Source organism: Pristis pectinata, chromosome 10, assembly GCF_009764475.1.
Source record: "Pristis pectinata isolate sPriPec2 chromosome 10, sPriPec2.1.pri, whole genome shotgun sequence".
NCBI classification, from domain to species: domain Eukaryota; kingdom Metazoa; phylum Chordata; class Chondrichthyes; order Rhinopristiformes; family Pristidae; genus Pristis; species Pristis pectinata.
In genome coordinates, this window is record NC_067414.1 from 100,511,790 (window position 1) to 100,530,757 (window position 18,968).

General features: G+C 57.8%; 1 protein-coding gene across 1 annotated transcript in view; it reads left to right on the top strand.

Annotated features, from left to right (window-relative positions):
• The window catches only part of aars2 (alanyl-tRNA synthetase 2, mitochondrial (putative)), a 31,481-nt gene that overhangs the window by 4,061 nt on the left and 8,452 nt on the right, over positions 1-18,968 (top strand). The window contains exons 2-15 of the mRNA XM_052025466.1: positions 3,119-3,307; positions 4,278-4,423; positions 4,795-4,983; positions 7,288-7,435; positions 7,602-7,747; positions 11,612-11,720; positions 13,448-13,486; positions 13,858-13,969; positions 14,344-14,471; positions 14,785-14,929; positions 15,281-15,450; positions 17,017-17,130; positions 17,436-17,576; positions 17,892-18,029. Coding sequence (XP_051881426.1) covers positions 3,119-3,307; positions 4,278-4,423; positions 4,795-4,983; positions 7,288-7,435; positions 7,602-7,747; positions 11,612-11,720; positions 13,448-13,486; positions 13,858-13,969; positions 14,344-14,471; positions 14,785-14,929; positions 15,281-15,450; positions 17,017-17,130; positions 17,436-17,576; positions 17,892-18,029 — 1,914 coding nt within the window. The remainder of the gene's footprint in view (positions 1-3,118; positions 3,308-4,277; positions 4,424-4,794; positions 4,984-7,287; positions 7,436-7,601; positions 7,748-11,611; positions 11,721-13,447; positions 13,487-13,857; positions 13,970-14,343; positions 14,472-14,784; positions 14,930-15,280; positions 15,451-17,016; positions 17,131-17,435; positions 17,577-17,891; positions 18,030-18,968) is intronic.

The window sequence follows — 18,968 nt, forward strand, 5'->3', positions numbered from 1 at the left end:
GCTAATGTTGTGTCTTTATTTAAGACGGGCTGCAAGGACGAGCCAAGTGACTACAGGCCGGTGAGCCCAACATCAGTGGTGGGAAAGTTACTGGAGGGGATTCTGAGGGACAGGATCTATGTGATCTAACTGGAGAGGCAAGGACTCTTTAGGGACAGTCAGCGTGGCTTTGTGTGGGGGAAATTGCATCTCCAGATTTGATTCAGTTTTTTGAAGAGGTGACCAAGGAGATTGATGAGGGCAGGGCAGTAGGTGTTGTCTACGTGGAATTTAGCAAGGCCTGTGACTGTGGCAGGCTGGTCCGGAAGGTGAGATCACATGGGATCCAGGGTGAGCTGGTGAACTGGATACAGAATTGGTTTGGTGGAAGGAGACGGAGGGCGGTAGTGGAGGGGTGTTTATCAGACCGGAGACCTGTGAGCAGCAGGGTGCCGCAGGGATCGGTGCTGGGGCCTCTGTTGTTTGTCATCTATAGTAACTATTCGGATGAGAATGTAGGTGGTGTGGTTAGTGAGTTTGCAGGCAACACCAAAATTGGCAGTGTGGTGGACAGTGAAGAAGGTTGTCTAAGATTACAACAGGATCGAGATCTACTGGGAAAGTGGGCAAAGGAATGGCAGATGAAGTTTAATTAGACAATGTAAAGTGATGCATTTTGGGAAGTTAAACCAGGACAGGACTTGCAGAGTAAATGACAGGGCTCTGTGGAGTGTTGACACGAGAGGGCAGATGCTGGGGTCAGCGGCAACACACACTCTACTGGAGGAACTCAGCAGGTCGAGCTGCATCAGGCTTTCAACTCCAAACAGCAATTCCTTCCCTGCAGCACATTGTTTATTTCCCCTGGGGTGTGTTATAGAACAGAGAGACCTAGAGTTACAGGTACATGGTTCCCAGAGAGTGGTAGACGGAATGGTGTTTGGCACGCTCGCCTTGATCAGACAAGGCACTGAGTACAAGATTTGGGACATCATGTTACAACAGAGGCCTAGAGTAGACAGCCTGTATCTTTTTCCCAGGGTCTAATACCAGAGGGCGTGCATTTAAGGCGAGAGGGGGTAAGTTCAAAGGAGATGTGTGGGGCAAGTGTTTTTACACACAGAGCGGTGGGTGCCTGGAATGTGCTGCCAGGGGTGGGGGTGGAGGCAGATACGATAGAGGCATTTAAGAGGCTGTTAGACAGGCCTATGAATGTGCAGGGAATGGACCATGTGCAGGCAGCAGAGGTTAGTTTACTTAGGTGTCATTAGCTTAATTAGTTCAGCACAACGTCGTGGGCTGAAGGGCCTGTCCTTGTGTTGTACTGTTCTATGCTCCATGTTCAAACTGTACAAGACATTGGGAAGACCGCACTTAGAATACTGTGTGCAGTTCTGGTTGCCCAGTTTCAGGAAGGATGTCACCAAACTGGAGAGTGTGCAGAACAGATTCACAGGGATGTTGCCGGGACTGGAGGGCTTGGGTTACAGGCACGGTAGTGTAGTGGTTAGCGTAACGCTATTACAGCGCCAGTGACCCGGGTTCAATTCCGGTCACTGTCTGTAAGGAGTTTGTACCTTCTCCCTGTGTCTGCGTGGGTTTCCTCCGGGTGCTCTGGTTTCCTCCCACATTCCAAAGACGAACGGGTTAGGAAGTTGTGGGCACGCTATGTTGGCGCCGGAAGCGTGGCGACACTTGCGGGCTGCCCCCAGAACACTCTACGCAAAAGATGCATTTCACTGTGTGTTTCAATGTACATGTGACTAATGAAGAAAGCTATTTATAAGGAGACACTGGACAGGCTGGGACTGTTTTCCCTGGAGTGAAGGAGGCTGAGGGGTGACCTTATAGAGGTTTATAAGTCATGAGGGGCAGAGATAGGGTGGATGGTTCAGTCTGTTCCCCAGGGTCGGGGAGTCTAAAACCAGAGGGCACAGGTTTAAGGTGAGGGGGGGGGCAGATTTAAAGGGTACTGGTGTATTATTGTCACTTGTACTGACATACAGTGGAAAAACGTCCTGCATACCGATCGTACAGGTCAATTCATTACACAGTGCAGTTACATTGGGTCAGTACAGAGTGCATTGATGCAGTACAGGTAAAAACAATAACAGTACAGAGTAAAGTGTCACAGCTGCAGAGAAAGTGCAGTGCAATAAGGTGCAAGGTCACAACAAGGTAGATTGTGAGGTCGGAGTCCATCTCATTGTATAAGGGAACCGTTCAATAGTCTTATCACAGTGGGGTAGAAGCTGTCCTTGAGCCTGGTGGTATGTGCCCTCAGGCTCCTGTATTACTTTTTCTTTATAACAGTACAGCACAGAACAGGCCCTTCGGCCCACAATGTTGTGCCAACATAGCTAATCCCTCCTACCTACAGAATGCCCATCTCCCTCCATTTTCCTCTCATTCATGTGCCCATCCAAGCCCCTCTTAAAAGCCCCCGATGAATTTGCCTCCACCACCCTATCAGGCAACGCATTCCAGGCACCCACCACTCTCTGAGTTAAAAACTTACCCCTCAAGTCTGTTCTGAACCTACCCCCTCTCGCCTTAAAAAGTGAGTGATGTGAGCTGAGTGTGCTGTGTAAGCCTACGCTCTGCTCATTCGAGTGCCCTTCCCGATGTCTCCCAAATGCTGTCAGTGTTGCTGCTTCCTCATCACCGCATCTGGCAGCTCCTTCCGGATACTGACCACTTCATGGGTGAAAAATCTGACCCTTGGGTTCCCTTTAAACTTTCTCCCTCTCACCCCGCCCTGCCCCACCCCAGCAACAGCAGGGCGGGTGACTCTGGTTTTAGACACCCCTCCCATGAGAAACGGACCCTGCCTGTCTGCCCTATCTCTGCCCCTCATGAGTTTATAAACCTCCATAAGGTCATCCCTCAGCCTCCTGCGCTCTGGGGAAAACAGTCCCGGCCCCTCCTTGTAACTCCAGGCCTCCGGTCCTGGCAACATCCCCGGGAATCTTTCCTGCCCCCCTCTGCAGTGTAATCACGTCCCTCCTGTAGTGTGGTGACCAGAACTCCTCAAACCTATGCCCCATGGCTTTGGATGCCCCTCCCCGGGTGGGGTGGGGGGATGCAGTGGTCCAGGTGTAGCCTCTCCGACTGTAACAGGCCGTCCCATCCTGCACAGTTTAAGCCCCTGATCCTGGGCAGTGTGGACCCCCGCAGTGAGATGGCCGGCTACCAGCGGGTGGTCAACAGCCAGAAATGCCTGCGTGCCGGCGGCAAACACAACGACCTGGACGACGTGGGCCGCGACCTCCACCACCACACCTTCTTCGAGATGCTCGGCAACTGGTCCTTCGGGGACTTCTTCAAGGTGGGAGGAGGGGAGGGTGAGGGGGTGTGAGGGAGGGGGCTGGTGATGGGTGGGGGGGGGATCTGGGGGGAGGTGGAGAGAGCTGGAGGTGGTGTGGGTGCGGGAGGCTCAGGGAGGGAGGGGGCTGGAGGTGGGGGGAGGCCTCTAGGGAAGGGGGAAAGGGAGGGGGCTGGAGGTGTGGATGGGGGAGGCTTGGGGAGGGAGGGGGCTGGAGGTGGGTGGCGTGGGGAGGGCTCTGGGGGACGGGCGAGAGGGGAGGGGCTGATCCAATTGCAATGCTTCCCCCCACCGAAGATACTTGCCCCACCATAGCCACAGCTGTGTGAGTAACAGTGGGGCTGGTTGACTAAGGAAGGCGTCACAGTTTAATATTGGTCCGTTGTCTGGATTGAGAGGGAGGGGTGGAGGGGCGCAGGAGGGAGTGGAGGCGGGGGGGAGTGGGTCGAGGGAGGATTCTGGGGTCCAATGTCTCTGGGGTGGGGTTCAGGGCCCCTCTCAGCATGGGGGCGGATTACTCCCTCTGGGCTGGGCGGGGAGGGGGTGGGGGCAGGGTGTGGATGTTTTAGTGCTGGGGTGGGGTGTCTGGGGTTCCCATGGTGGGGGGGCGGAGGGGGAGGGGGGAGTGTCTGGGGTTCCCTCGCTGGGGGGGGGAGTGTCTGGGGTTCCCTCGGTGGGGGAGGGGAGGGGGGGGTGTCTGGGGTTCCCTCGGTGGGAGGGGGGAGTGTCTGGGGTTCCCTCGGTGGGGGGGCGGAGGGGGAGGGGGGAGTGTCTGGGGTTCCCTCGGTGGGGGGGGCAGAGGGGGAGGGGGGAGTGTCTGGGGTTCCCTCGCTGGGAGGGGGGAGTGTCTGGGGTTCCCTCGGTGGGGGGGCGGAGGGGGAGGGGGGAGTGTCTGGGGTTCCGTCGGTGGGGGTGGGTACAGGGAGCAGCAGCAGTGACGATGCCCCCCCTTCACCCCCCACCACGGCTGCAGGAGGAGGCGTGCTCCATGGCGTGGGAGCTGCTGACGGACGTGTACGGGATCCCCCGCGACCGGCTGTACGTCACCTACTTCGGGGGGGACGCAGTGGCTGGGCTGGCGGCTGACGAGGAGACGCGAGACGTCTGGCTCAGCCTGGGGTTAGTGCACGGGGGTCTGTGAGTGCTGCCCCTCCCACAGTGCGACACTCCCTCAGCACCGCCCCTCCCACACTCGGGCAGGGGGTCCTGGGGTCTGCCCCCACGTCCCGCCGCTCCTGCCCCCGGACACCCTGAACTGACCCCCGCTCCCTCGGTGTCGCAGCCTGCCTCCGGACACCCCCTGGACCACCCGAATTGACCCCTACTCCCTTGGTGTCGCAGCCTGCCCACCTGGACCTTCCAAGTTGACCCCCGCTCCCTCGGTATTGCAGCCTTCCCCTGGACCCCCTGAACTGACCCCCGCTCCCTCGGTGTCGCAGCCTGCCCCCCCAGACCCCTCTGAGCTGACCCCCCCCCCCCTCTTGTTGCAGACTGCCCCCGGACCGAGTGCTGCCCTTCGGGCTGAGCAGCAACTTCTGGGAGATGGGGGAAACAGGACCCTGCGGACCCTGCACCGAGATCCACTACGACCACGGCCTGGGGCAGGGAGCAGCCGCCCAGGTCAACACCGGCAACCCAGCCGTGGTGGAGCTCTGGAACCTGGTCTTCATGCAGTACCACAGGGGGGGAGTGCCGGCGGGGGGGAAGGAGGTGGGGAGGGAGGGAGCATTGAGGGAGGGGTAGAGGGAGAGCTGCAGGAGGGAGGGAGAGAGGGAGCGTTGAGGGTGGGGTGGAGGGACCACTGTGGGAGGGTGGGGGGGGGGGGTGGAGGGGGGACACACTCAGAGCTGTGTCCTAAGATGTTCTGGTTTCCTTCCCCGGCTGCTGGCTGTGTGGGCCTTTGCTCTGCCATTAACAAAAAATCTTTCCAGGTGTCACAGAGTCGCACAGCACGGGAACAGGCCCTTCGGCCCAACTGGTCCATGCCGACCAAGATCCCCACCTAAGTTAGTCCCATTTGCCCCCGTTTGTCCCATATCCCTCTGAACCTTTCCTGTCCTATTCCTATCACGGGGATGTTGCCAGGACTCAAGGGCCTGAGTCACAGGGAAAGGTTGGACAGGCTGGGACCTTATTCCTTGGAACGTGGGAGAGTGAGGGGTGACCTTATGGAGGTTTATAAAATCATGAGAGGCAGAGATAGGTGGACGGTAACAGTCTGTGCCCCAGGGTAGGGGAGTCCAAAACAAGGGGACATAGATTTAGGGTGAGAGGGGGAAGATTTAAAAGGGACCTGAGGGGCAATGTTTTCACGCAGAGAGTGGTGAGTGTATGGAATGAGCTGCCAGAGGGAGTGGGTGAGGCAGGTACAATAGTATCATTTAAGAAGCTCTGGGATAGGTACATGGAGGGGCGGGACTTGGAGGGATATGGGCCGAATGCATGAAATTGGGACTAGCTGGGTGGGCACCGTGGTTGGCATGGACTGGTTGGGCCGAAAGGCCTGTATCCTTGCTGTATTGCTCTGTGACTCAAATATCCGTGTTACCTGTCCAAGTACCTTTTAAATGTTGTTACTGTACCTGCCTCACCCACTTCCTCTGGCAGCTCATTCCATATACAGACCACCCCCCGGGTGAAAAAGTTGCCATAGAACCATAGAAAACTACAGCACAGAAAACAGGCCATTTGGCCCTTCTAGTCTGTGCCAAAACATTATTCGGCTAGTCCCATTTACCTGCCCCCAGCCCATACCCCTCCAGATCTCTCTCGTCCATGTATCTATCCAATTTACTCTTAAAAGTTAAGAGCGAGCCCGCATTTACCACATCAGATGGCAGCCCGTTCCACACTCCCACCACTCTTTGAGTGAAGTTCCCTCTAATGTTCCCCCTAAACCTTTCCCCTTTCACCCTAAAGCCATGTCCTCTCGTACTTATCTCTCCTAATCTAGGTGGAAGGAGCCTACTTGCATTAACTCTGTCTATGCCCCTCATCATTTTGTAAACCTCTATCATATTGCCCCTCGGCTTCCTTTCATATCTTTCCCCTCTCAGCCTCAACCTTCAACCATGATTCCCCAACTGTGGGGAAAGGACTGAGTGCATTCACTCTATCTACGCCCCTCGTGACTTTATACCCCTCAGCCTCCTGCAGTCCAAGGGATGAAGTCCCAACCTGCTCAACCTCCCCCTATAACTGGCCCTTGAGTCTGGGCAACTACCTTGTAGACCTCCTCTGCGCTCTTTCCAGTTTAATGGCAACCTTCCTACAGCAGGGCGACCAGAACTGAACACAACACTCCAAGTGCAGGCTCACCAGCATCCTGTACAACTGCATCACGGCCTCCCAACTCCTGTACTCAGTGCCCTGACTGATGAAGGCCAGCGAGCCAAACACCTTCTTCACCACCCCGTCTACCTGTGACCCCACTGTCAGCAGCATCCTCACTGTCTGGGATGCTCCCCAGCTCCATGACTCCCACCAGGCCCGGAAAGCCTCCAGAGAGCCAGTGGATACCATCTGCACCCCTGCAGGGACACCCGGGCACAGACGTACCCTGGGAAGAGGGGTGGGCAGTGGTCGGCTCACTGCCTGGGCCTGTGAATGGCCAGGAGCAGATCAACGTGGAGGTCCCTCCTTTCCCCCCCACTCCCACACCAGCCTCTACAGTGGGGCTGAGCTGCACCCAGGAGCCCCTTCAAGTACGTAGAGGGGCTACAACTTCTCGCACTCCATGTAAACACGGAACATGGGTAACGACCTTGTAGTCAGTGCTGCAGAGGGAGACTGCCCCTCTCTGACAGCAGGATGGTGAACGAGAGGGGCATTTCCCTGTCACCAGCCTTTCTCCAAGGACCGTACACGTCCAGCCCTACCCCTGCTATCACTGCCCTGGGAGTGTGTGATGGGACGGTGTGGAGGGAGCCTCACTCTGTGTGACGGGACGGGGTACAGGAGCCTCACTCGCTGTCTCTGCCCCTCAGGGAAGTGGACTCGAGCCTGCAGCCTCTGCCCCAGCACAGCGTTGACACCGGGATGGGCCTGGAGCGACTGGTGGCGGTTCTCCAGGGGACCACCTCCAACTACGACACTGACCTCTTCGCCCCCATTCTGGACGCCATTCACCGGGTGAGGGCAGGGGCCGCTCCAACCACCGCTGGAGGGTTAATGGGGAGGCCAGGGTGGAGGAGGAGGGGTGGTGTGGGCAGGGGGGAGCCTGGGGAGGGAACCTCCGAGGGAGAGCGCGGGTGTGTCTGCGGGACCAGCTGATGGGACACGCTCTTTCTTCTTCCAGGGGTCGGGGGCTCCTCGCTACGGTGGGCTGGTGGGGTCGAGCGAGGCCGCCTATGTGGACATGGCATACCGCGTGCTGGCTGACCACGCCCGCGCACTGACCGTCTGCATCGCTGACGGGCTGTACCCAGGGATGTCCGGTGCTCCGTGAGTGTCTGCCATGGGGAACGGGTAACGGGTGTAGGGAGGCTGGGGGGTGGGCGTTACCTTGGTTAGCGAGGGGAGGGCTCGAATTGTGGGTCGAGGGCCCCTGGTGGGTTAACGTGTGGACATGGAGATGCTGTTCATTGGTGCAGGCGGGAGTTACGTGAGGCTGCAGCTTTGTAAAAGTCGGGCCGTGTCTGGGGTATTGCATTCAATCTGGGCACCCCGTTACAGGATGGAGGCGTGGGAAAGGCAGGATCAGGTCTATTATCACTGACGTCAATGACATCAAGTTTGTTGTTTGGCGGCAGCAGAACAGTGCGAAGTTACTATAGATTACAAAAATAACTAAATAGTGCAGAAAGAAAAGGAATAATGAAGTAGTGTACATTTTAAAATATATAGAAAAGTTTATTCACGAAAAACACCACAAAATGTCAGAGTCAAAAACTACGGCAACTAGTACAGTAATCACTGCAGCAAAAAGAACTACACAGACGCAGAACTACATCAGAGAACGCTAACTACACTACCACAAAATGCACTACTTCAGATCAAAATACCATTCACACCATCCACGACACGTGCGATCCCCGGGGGTCCCACCGATGGCGGAATTCACCCAGGGTGCCCATGGACACCGTGTGCTCCCTCCCCAAGGACACTCGGGCGAAGATGTAAGCCCGGAAGAGGGGCAGGCAGGCGGCCCACGAGGTTGGGTTCATGGACCGTTCAGAAATCTGATGGTGGAGGGGAAGAAGCTGTTCCTGAATCATTGAGTGTGGGTCTTCAGGCTCCTGTACCTCCTCCCCGATGGTAGTAACGAGAAGAGGGCAGGTCCTGGGTGGTGAGGGTCCTTAATGATAGATGCCGCCTTCTTGAGGCACCGCCTCTTGAAGATGTCCTCGATGGTGGGGAGGGTTGTGCCCATGATGGAGCTGGCTGAGTCTGCAACCCTCTGCAGCCTCTTGCAATCCTGTGCATTGGAGCCTCCGTACCAGGCAGTGAAGCAACCAGTCTGCCGGACAGCTGTAGGAATTTGCAAGAGTCTTTGATGACACACAAATCTCCTCCAACTCCTGAAGTAGAGCTGCTAGCATGCCTCCTTCGTGACTGCATCAATGTGTTGGGGCCAGGAGAGGTCCTCCGAGATGTTGACGCTCAGGAATTTGAAGCTGCTCCCCCTTTCCACCGCTGAGCCCTTGATGAGGACTGGTGTGAGAGGGCGCGGGAGAGACTCACCAGGACGCTGCCTGGATTAGAGGGCATGAGCTACAAGGAGAGGTTGGACAAACTTGGATTGTTTCCTCTGGAGCGGCGGAGGCTGAGGGGACTTCAATCTGATAAAAGTTTATAAGATTATGAGAGACTTAGATAGAGTAGACAGCCGGTATCTTTTTCCCAGGGTCTAATACCAGAGGACATGCATTTAAAACGAGAGGGAGTAAGTTCAAAGGAGATGTGCGGGGCAAGTGTTTTTACACAGAGAGCGGTGGGTGCCTGGAATGTGCTGCCAGGGGTGGCGGTGGAGGCAGATACGACAGAGGTGTTGAAGAGGCTCTTTGATAGGCACAAGAATGTGCAGGGAGTGGAGGTATACAAGCACGCGTAGGCAGGAGGGATTAGTTTAGTTAGGTGTTTAATTAGTTTGGCACAGACATGGTGGGCTGAAGGGCCTGTTCCTGTGCTGTACTGTTCTGTTAAACCGTCTTCAGCATCTGGGTATTGTGGGCAGAGCCAACATTTATCACCCGAGAAGGTGGAACTGAGCTGCTGCCTTGAACCACCTCTGGTGAAGGGGCTCCCACACTGCTGGTCAAGTCGAGTTTATTGTCGGCAGCAAGCGAGCTGCTGGAGGAACTCAGCGGGTCGAGCAGCGTCTGTGGGGGGCAAAGGAATTGATGACACTTTGGGTCAATACCCTGCATCAGGTACCTGAAACGTCGACAATTCCTTTCCCCCACAGACGCTGCTCGAGCCGCTGAGTTCCTCCAGCAGATTGTTGCTCCAGGTTCCAGCATCTGCAGTCCCTGGTGTCTCCCCTGTACTTTCCTCCAATCACCTCAAAATTATGCCCCCTGGCATTAGCCATTGCCGCCCTGGGGAAAAGTCTCTGACTGTCTACACAATCTATGCCTCTTATCATCTTGTACACCTCTATCGAATCACCTCTCATCCTCCTCCTCTCCAAAGAGAAAAGCCCGAGCTCACTCAACCTATCCTCATAAGACATGCTCTCCAACCCAGGCAGCATCCTGGTAAATCTCCTCTGCACCCTCTCTAAAGCTTCCACATCCTTCCTATAATGAGGTGACCAGAACTGAACACAATACTCCAAGTGTGGTCTAACCAGAGATCTCTAGAGCTGCAACGTCACCTTTCAGCTCTTGAACTCAATCCCCCGACTAATGAAGGCCAACACTCCATATGCCTTCTTAACAACCCTATCAATCTGTGTGGCAACCTTGAGGGATCTGTGGACGTGGACCCTAAGATCCCACTGTTCCTCCACACTGCTAAGAGTCCTGCCATTAACCTCGTATTCTGCCTTCAAATTCGATCTTCCAAAGTGAATCACTTCACACTTTTCCAGGTTGAACTCCATCTGCCGCTTCTCAGCCCAGCTCTGCATCCTGTCAATGTCCTACAGTAACCTTCTACACTATCCACACCACCACCAACCTTTGTATCATCAGCAAACTTACTAACCCACCCTTCCACATCCTCATCCAAATCATAAAATCACAAAGAGCAGGGGTCCCAGAACAGATCCCTGCGGAACACCACTGGTCACCGACCTCCATGCAGAATACGCACCATCTACCACCACCCTTTGCCTTCTATGGGCCAGCCAATTGTGAATCCACACAGCCAAGTTTAAAATCCTAGCATTGGACATGTTCCTCTCTCCCTCAAATACAATGCAAAGTTCTGTCACGTGATTGCAGCAACTCAGAGACGCCTTCACCGCATGCAATCCCTTATCTCTGTACAAACCAGGTTCAGTGCAGCCTGCTCTCTTCCCAAGAAAACACCCCTGAAACGCTCTATGACCTAGTGAGTAGGATTAGGGAAAACCCAAGACATTCTACTCGTGTGTGAAGAACAGGAGGATGACTCGAGTGAGGGTAGGACCGATCAGGGATAGAGGAGGAAATGTGCCACTTCCGGCAGCTCGTTTCATATACTCACCACCCTCTGTGTGGAAAAGTTGCTCCTCTGGTCCCTTTTAAGTCCCTCTCACCCTGAACCTCTGCCCCCTACCCTGGGGGAAAGCAGTAACCGAGCACCTTGTCTGCTGAGCAGTGTTGGAGCCGACAGCTGTTGAGTCTCCGGGTCCCGACAGACTTAAATGACGTGGCTGGTGAGATCGCTGTCGCGATGGTTTCAGCTTTCCAAGATTCCCTGGATTTGGGGAAGGCTCCATTAGTCTGGAAAATAGGAAATGCAATCCTTTTATTCAAAAACCAAGTGGGAAACTACAGGCTGGTTAGATGAACGTCGGTGACACCAGGGGCTGCAGACGCCGGGATCTGGAGCAACAAACGATCTGCTGGAGGGCTCAGTGGGTCGGACAGCGTCTGTGGGGGGGGGAAAGGATTGCCAACATTTGGGGTCAAACCTGGCACCAGTCCCGATGCAGGGTCTCAACCTGAAATGTCGACAATTCCTTTCCTCCCACAGAGGCTACTTGACCCACTGAGTTCCTCCAGCAGATAGATTAACATCGGCAATGGGGAAAATGGTGGAAGCCGTGGCTAAAGAACATTTAGAGGGTGCGGTGTGGGGGTCGCGTGTTGGAACAGGGCAGAGTGCTGGGGTGGTGGACACTGGGCGACCCTGACGGATTCCTGGTCCTGCCCACAGGTTGGTTCTGCGTCGGATCCTCCGCCGGGCGCTGAGGTTCTCCACTGAGGTCCTGCGAGCCCCGGCTGGACTCCTCGCCGCCCTGGTGCCCAGTGTGGTGGAGACTCTGGTGAGGACGGGGGGGGGGGGTGTGGGAGGGGTGCGGGTGGGAGACGGGATGGGGGGCGGCAATGCCTGGGGATGGTGGTGGGTCGGTGGGAGCCATCGTCCCCAGGTCACAGAATCACTGTTTCCAATTGGCCTTTCAAGCCTGTGCTGGCTCCTGACTGCCCAATCGGGTGGCTTCATTCCCATCCCTTCCCCCACCCACTCAGTCCCCTCCCCTCCCCTGCCCACCCCACCCAGTCCCTGTTGGCCCTGATCGACCCTCGTACAACCCGAGGCCCCAGACTCCCTCACTGCTGCCCCCCCCCACCCCCACCGCCTCCATCCCTTTTCCCACCCAGTTTCTAACACCCCACCCCTGGTCTTGCCCAGCACCGCTGAATTCCCAACGAACGTCTCTGCGATTCCGGATTTGGATCTCTCTGGGGGTCCATGAAGTGAAGCTCGATGTAGGCGGGCGGGGCCGTGGTGTTATATTCATGGACTTTAGTGAAGTTCGCTACAAGGTTTCCTCGCAGCTGATCCAGGAGACCAAGGCGCACAGGATCCATGGAGAGCTGGTCGATGGGTTTATAAAAGACGGGAGTGATTCTGACTGGAGGTGTGTGACCTGTGGTGTTCCGCAGGGATCAGTGCTCTGGTGTTTGTGAGGTGTATATCAATGATCTGGATGAAGATGTAGCTGGTCTGATTAGTAAATTCAGCAAGTTGTGGATGGTGAGTTTACACAACTATCCAATGCAGGATTCAGCAGGATGCAGACCAGTTGGAAATGTGGCCGGAGAAATGGCGGTTTCATCTGGACAAGTGTGAGGTGCTGCACTTTGGGAGGTCAAATGTAAGGGGAGATTGTACGGTAAATGGCAGGACCTTTGGGAGCATTGACATTCAGAGGGATCTCGGGGTCCAAGTCCGGAGCTCCCTGAAAGTGGCCGCACATGGATAAGATGGTATGGCACGTTCGCCTTCGTCAGTCGGGGTGTTGTGTGTAAAAGTCAGGAAGACGTTGTAGCTGTATAAAACTTTGGTTCGGCCACACTTGGAGCACTGTGTGCAGTTCTGGTCGCCCGTTACAGGATGGATGTGGAGGCTTTGGAGAAGGTGCAGAGGAGGTTCACCGGGATGCTGCCTGGATTAGAGGGTGTGAGCTGTAAGGAGAAAACTTGGGTTGTTTTCTCTGGAGGCTGAGGGGAGACCTGATAAAGGTTTATAAACAGGAGAGACAGTCGGAAAGCAACATTTAAGAGGCATTTTGACAGGCGGAGAATGGAGGGATACAGACCATGTACAAGCAGATGGGATTAGTTTGGATTGGCATCATGCTCAGCACAGACAGTGGGCTGAAGGGCCTGTTCCCATCTGAGAGACGCTGCCTCTGTCCACATCCACTCGAGTGATGGGGTGCTTTCTGGAGCACCGAGCATTGTGGGTATTATGGCTGCCATTGTTGACTGAATGGGTGTCAGACATCACTGGCAGGGAGTGAGGGTCAGTTGGAGGGCGGGGGGGCAGTGTAACCCCCCCCCCAGAGAGCCCCAGAGTGAGTGTGTGTGGGGATTGGCCCATGTGCCTGTGTGGGACCAGGCTGACCCGGTGAGCCCACCAGCCCCTGTGGCCTGGGCTCCCCCCAGGCACCATCCCAGGGAGGGGGTGGGCCAGTGAGGATAGCAGGGCCCAGGCTGCCCTCAGGGTGTGGACGGCAGCAGTGACCTTGTGTTTGACCCTTTCCAGGGAGACGCCTACCCAGAGCTGAAGCACGATGTTACCCAGGTGAGAGGGGTGGGGGGTGTGTGTGTGGAGGGGCGCGTGGGTCATGGGGAGGGTGGGATAGACGTCAAGAACAGGGTGGTGGTAGGCGAAGAATGGGACAGAGAGACACGGAATAGGGGGTTGGGGCGGTAGGTGGGTGGGGGGAGATTTGTGGGGCTGGGTGGGTGTGGAGCTGACGGGAGGATGCAGGGGACGGTGGGACGGGGGTTGTCGGTCTCTCCCTGCCTGTGGGAGGGAGACGAGGGTGGGTGGGGGAGGGAGTGAGGGGTCTCCCCGTCTAGGGGAGGGGGATGAGGGTGGGTGGGGGAGGGAGAGGGGTCTCCCCGTCTGTGGGTCCAGGCTCTGACCTCTCTTGGACCCTCTTCCCCCAGATCATGGACGTCATCAGCGAGGGGGAGGCTGACTTCCTGTCCTCCCTGCACCGGGGCCGACGGGTCATCGACAGAACCCTGGACAAGATGGCCGCCGGGCAGAGCTTCCCAGGTACTGGGGCAGGAAACGGCCCCCGACCCCATCCCCACCCTCGCCCCCATCGTCTGTCTCTCTCTCTCTGTGTCTTCTCTCTCACGCACACAGAGGATCTGCCCTCTCTGTCTCCACACCCCCTGCAAAAACACTGTCACCCCTCTCCGTCACCCCCGCACTCAGCCCCTCCTGTCGTGGGATTATTTCCTCCCCCTCCCACCGTCCCCAAACCTCGTTGCCACTTGCTGGGATCCCCCCCCCAGACCTGCCCTCCCCCACTGCCCCCGGGAACAGTGAGGGGTCGGGGGGAGGAGTGGCGGGGAGGGAGGGGGACGTGGAGGGGGTACGCATGCTATCTGTGGTCACCCCAACCTCCCACTCTGTCGTTCCAGCGGACGTGGCCTGGTCCCTCCATCGCAGCCTGGGCTTCCCCCTCGACCTGATCGGCCTGATGCTGGGGGAGAAATCCGTCACCATGGACACAGAGGGCCTGGACCGGTTGGCCCGGGAGGAGGCAGAGGTGGGGGGGACAAGCTGGTGGGGGTTGGGGTGGTGGGTGAGTGGGGGGGGAGGTAGGGTGTGGGCAGAAGGGGGGGAGGGAGGGGATGAGGGTGGGGGTTAGGGGAGGGGTGAGGGAGGGTGTTGGGGGGCTGGCATGGGACGGAAGAGGTGAGTGGGGGAGGGGGTTGGGGGAAGAGGTGAGTGTGGGGGTGGGGCTCTGGTTTGGGGACAGCTGCTGGTGGCGGACGGGGGGGGGGGGGGGGGGGGGGGGATGTTTGATCACTGGGTGGGGGCCGTTCCAGCAGGTTTTCATTACTCTTTCCCCCCACCAGCGGTCCCGTGGACCCCAGCCGACAGACACCAAGGCTGAGCCGGCCCTGGACCTCCGCACCCTGCAGCAGCTTCACCGGGCCGGGGTCCCCCCCACCGACGACTCCCCCAAATACTCCTACAGCCTGGATCCACGCGGACAGTACGGTAATGTGGTGGGGGGGGAGGGAGGTGAAGGGAGTCATGTGAGGGGTCCTGGGATGGGGGGGGCGGTGGGAGTGTGGGGAGAGTAACGTTGGGATTGGTGCAGGGTCAGCATAGACTGGATGGGCCAAAAGGCCTGTTTCCCTGCTGTACCTCTCTGTGACTCTGAGGGTGACTCTGCACAGACAACACCCCACCCCCCCCCCCACCCCGCGTGTCGGCCTGTGTTGCAGCGTTCCCCCACCCTGACCCTGCGTGTGGCCTGTGTTGCAGCGTTCCCCCACCCTGACCCTGCGCGTCGGCCTGTGTTGCAGCGTCCCTCCGCCCTGACCCTACGTGTGGCCTGTGTTGCAGCGTTCCCCCGATGCCGGGCTGCCGTCCTCGCCCTGATCCTGGGCCGCAGGCTGGTGCAGGAGGTGGGGCCCGGCCAGCGGTGTTGTGTCGTCCTGGACCGGACCAACTTCTACAGCGAGCAGGGCGGACAGAGCCCCGACTGCGGCTTCCTCACCAGGGACGGGCAGCAGGTGGGTCAGGGGTCACCCCGGGCACTGCTCCCGAACCCTCCACTGTCCCATAGGGGAGGCTGGTCTAGGACGTCCCATCACAGGGGATCGGATGTGCTGGTTAGCTGGGTACACAGTGGGCTCGGGGGCAGGAGGTACATAGAGCATAGAACACTACAGCACAATACAGGCCCTTCGGCCCACCATGTTGTGCTGACCTTTAAACCTCGCCTAAGACTATCTAACCCCTTCCTCCCACATATCCCTCCATCTTAAATTCCTCCATATGCTTATCTAGCAATCTCTTGAATTTGACCAATGCACCTGCCTCCACCACCGCTCCAGGCAGCGCATTCCATGCCCCAACCACTCCCTGGGTAAAAAACCTTCCTCTGATATCTCCCTTGAACTTCCCACCCATTACTTTAAAGCCACGCCCTCTGGTATTGAGCATTGGTGCCCTGGGAAAGAGGCGCTGGCTGTCCACTCTATCTATTCCTCTTAATATTTTGTACACCTCTATCATGTCTCCTCATCCTCCCTCTCTCCAAAGAGTAAAGCCCTAGCTCCCTTAGTCTCTCTTATAATGCATCCTCTCTAAACCAGGCAGCATCCTGGTAAACCTCTGCAGGAGGTAGGTAGGTAGGTGGGAGGCGGAGGGTTGCTATTCAGGTCTGAGGTCTGTGACCAGCCGTGAGCTGCAGGGATCAGTGCTGGGTCCCCCGTTGTTGTCGTGTGCATTAGCGGTTTGGCTGGGAATGACCGTGGCGTGGGCAGTGAGTTTGCGGATGACGCCACGATCGGCGGTGTGGCGGACAGTGAAAGGGTCATCGAAGGTTCACCAGGATCGAGATCAACAGGGAAAATGGGCAGAGGTGATGGAACTTAATTCCGACAAGTACCAAGTGAGGCATTTTGGGAGGTTAAAACTAGGGCAGGACTTGTACAGTGAACGGCAGGGCCCTGGGGAGTGTGGTAGGACAGAGGGACCTCGGGGTACAGGTACACGGTTCCCTGAAAGTGTGGACACCAATGGACAGGGCGGTGAAGGAAAGCGTTTGCCGCACTGGCCTTCATCAGATGGGGCACTGAGTTACAGGAGCTGGGGTGTCGCGTTACAACCGTACAAGACGTCGGTGAGACCACACGCGGAGCAGTTCCGGTCGCCCAGCTATAGGAAGGGTGTCATTAAGCTGGAATGGGTGCAGGGAAGATTCACAGGGATGTAACCGGGACTGCAGTTACGAAGGAGAGTTGGACAGGCTGGGTCTGTTTTCTCCGAGGCCAAGGAGGGTGAGGGGTGACGTACAGAGGTGTATAAAATCAGGAGGCATAGATAGAGTCGAAAGTCAGTGTCTGATCCCAGGGTATGGGTGGGTAAAACTGGGGTGGGGGGGGGGGAATGTCCGAGGCACAGTGTGTCTGTGAGCCTGTGGATGTACTGTGTGTGTATGCACAGTGGGGGTGTGAGTCCGGGGATGTACTGTGTGTGTGTGTGTGTGTGTGTGTACGGTGGAGGTGGGGGCTCGGCCGGTGCAGGGAGTGGGTGGTCTCGCAGCACTGACCCTTCTGTTCGTGTTTCCCCAGGATGTCCTGCTCCCGGTCCTGGACGTACAGGCGGTTGGGGGATTTGTCGTTCACACGGTCTCCGTCCCAGAGTCGCTGTGTGTTGGGGACCAACTGGAGCTGTTCGTGGATGAGGTGGTGCACCCCCCGAACCTGCCCCCCCACCCTAACCCCAACCTTATCTCCATCCCCTCCCCTGTATCTGACCTAGGGGGTGCTATGGCCCTGGGTCTGCGTCTGACGGTTTGTGTTTTGTGATTCCAGGTCTATGTTTGGTCTGTGCTGTGACCCTGGGTTTGTGTTTTGTGACCTCAGGTCTGTGCTGTGACTCCAGGTCTGCATTTGACAGTCTGTGTTTTGTGACTCCGGGTCTGTGTTTGATAGTCTGTGCTGTGACCCCGGGCCTGCGTTTGACAGTCTGTGTTGTTTCCCATCCACAGGCCCAGCGTCTCAGCTGCATGGTGAAGCACACGGCCACCCACCTGCTGAACGCGGCCCTGCGCCGGGTGCTGGGTCCGCAGACCGAGCAGAGGGGCTCGCATGTCGCGGCCGACAGGCTGCGCCTGGACATCAGCATCAAGGTGAGAGATCCCGGCCGGAGTGAGGACTCGGAGCCCGGGACTGGGATCAACACCCTGACCGTCCCCCCTCCCCCGGCAACTGTTCCATCCTGTCCCTCCCCGGCAACTGTTTCCCCCCTTCCCTGGCAACCGTTCCCCATCCTGTCCATCCCCCCCCCCCCCCCCCCCCATCCCCCAGCAACCATACCACCATCCCCTCCTCCGGCCACCGTTCCCCTTGGCAACCATTCCCACTTCTGCCTTTGCCCCAAACCATTCCGTCCTGACAATTGTTACCCCCCCCCAGTTCTAAACCCTTTCTGTGCCCCTCCCCAGGGACCGATCACGGACCCACAGCTGGGGGAGGTGGAGGCTGCGGTGGGGGAGCTGATCAGGAGGGACGAGGAGGTGTTCACTGCCGAGCTGCCCCTGAGCCAGGCCCTGGAGATCCCGGGCCTCCGCACCGTCGATGAGGTGAGGCTGGACCAGCCCCGTCCCCGCCGGGGAGCCACTCGGCCCATCGACCCCCTGCCTGCCCACTGCCCCTGGCGCAAGGGAGGACCAGGAACGGGGTGGGGCTGGGTGGGAATCGGCTGCCGAGGGTGGATTGAGGGGAACGAAGAACCGTACAGCAGGGGGACAGGCGCTTCAGTCCCGGGTGTCTGCAGGCGGTCCGTGCCCTCGCGCTTCCTGCCCGCGCGTGGTCCGTGCCCTCGCGCTTCCTGCCCGCGCGTGGTCCGTGCCCTCGCGCTTCCTGCCCGCGCGTGGTCCGTGCCCTCGCGCTTCCTGCCCGCGCGTGGTCCGTGCCCTCGCGCTTCCTGCCCGCGCGTGGTCCGTGCCCTCGCGCTTCCTGCCCGCGCGTGGTCCGTGCCCCCGCGCTTCTGCCCGCGCGTGGTCCGTGCCCCCGCGCTTCCTGCCCGCACGTGGTCCGTGCCCCCGCGCTCCCTCACTTTCAATATGCCCTCCATTATTAGACATTTCTACCCTGGGGAAAAAGACTCTTACTGTCCCCCACCCCGGGAACTTCCCACTGCCCCCGCCATAGGTGCAACACCTGCCCCTACACCACCTCCATCCAGGGACCCAAACAGTCCTTTCAGGTGAGACAGAGATTCTCCTGCACTCCCTTACCCCCTCGCACCTGCCCATCACTGTCTCATACCCGCATCTACCTATCACCACCCTGTGCCCACCCCACCTCCCCTCTGTTGTCCACCTATCACTGCTCTGCTTTTCCCTCCTCTATATTGGGCTTCCCCTTTTCAGTCCTGAAGAAGGGTCCTGAGCCCAAATGTTGCCCGCCTGTTTTTTTCCACGGATGCTGCCTGACCTGCTCAGTTCCTCTGGCATCTTCAGTCCTTTGTTTCTCTGCCCTGTCGACCCTATCTGTGCCTCTCGTAATTTTATAAACCT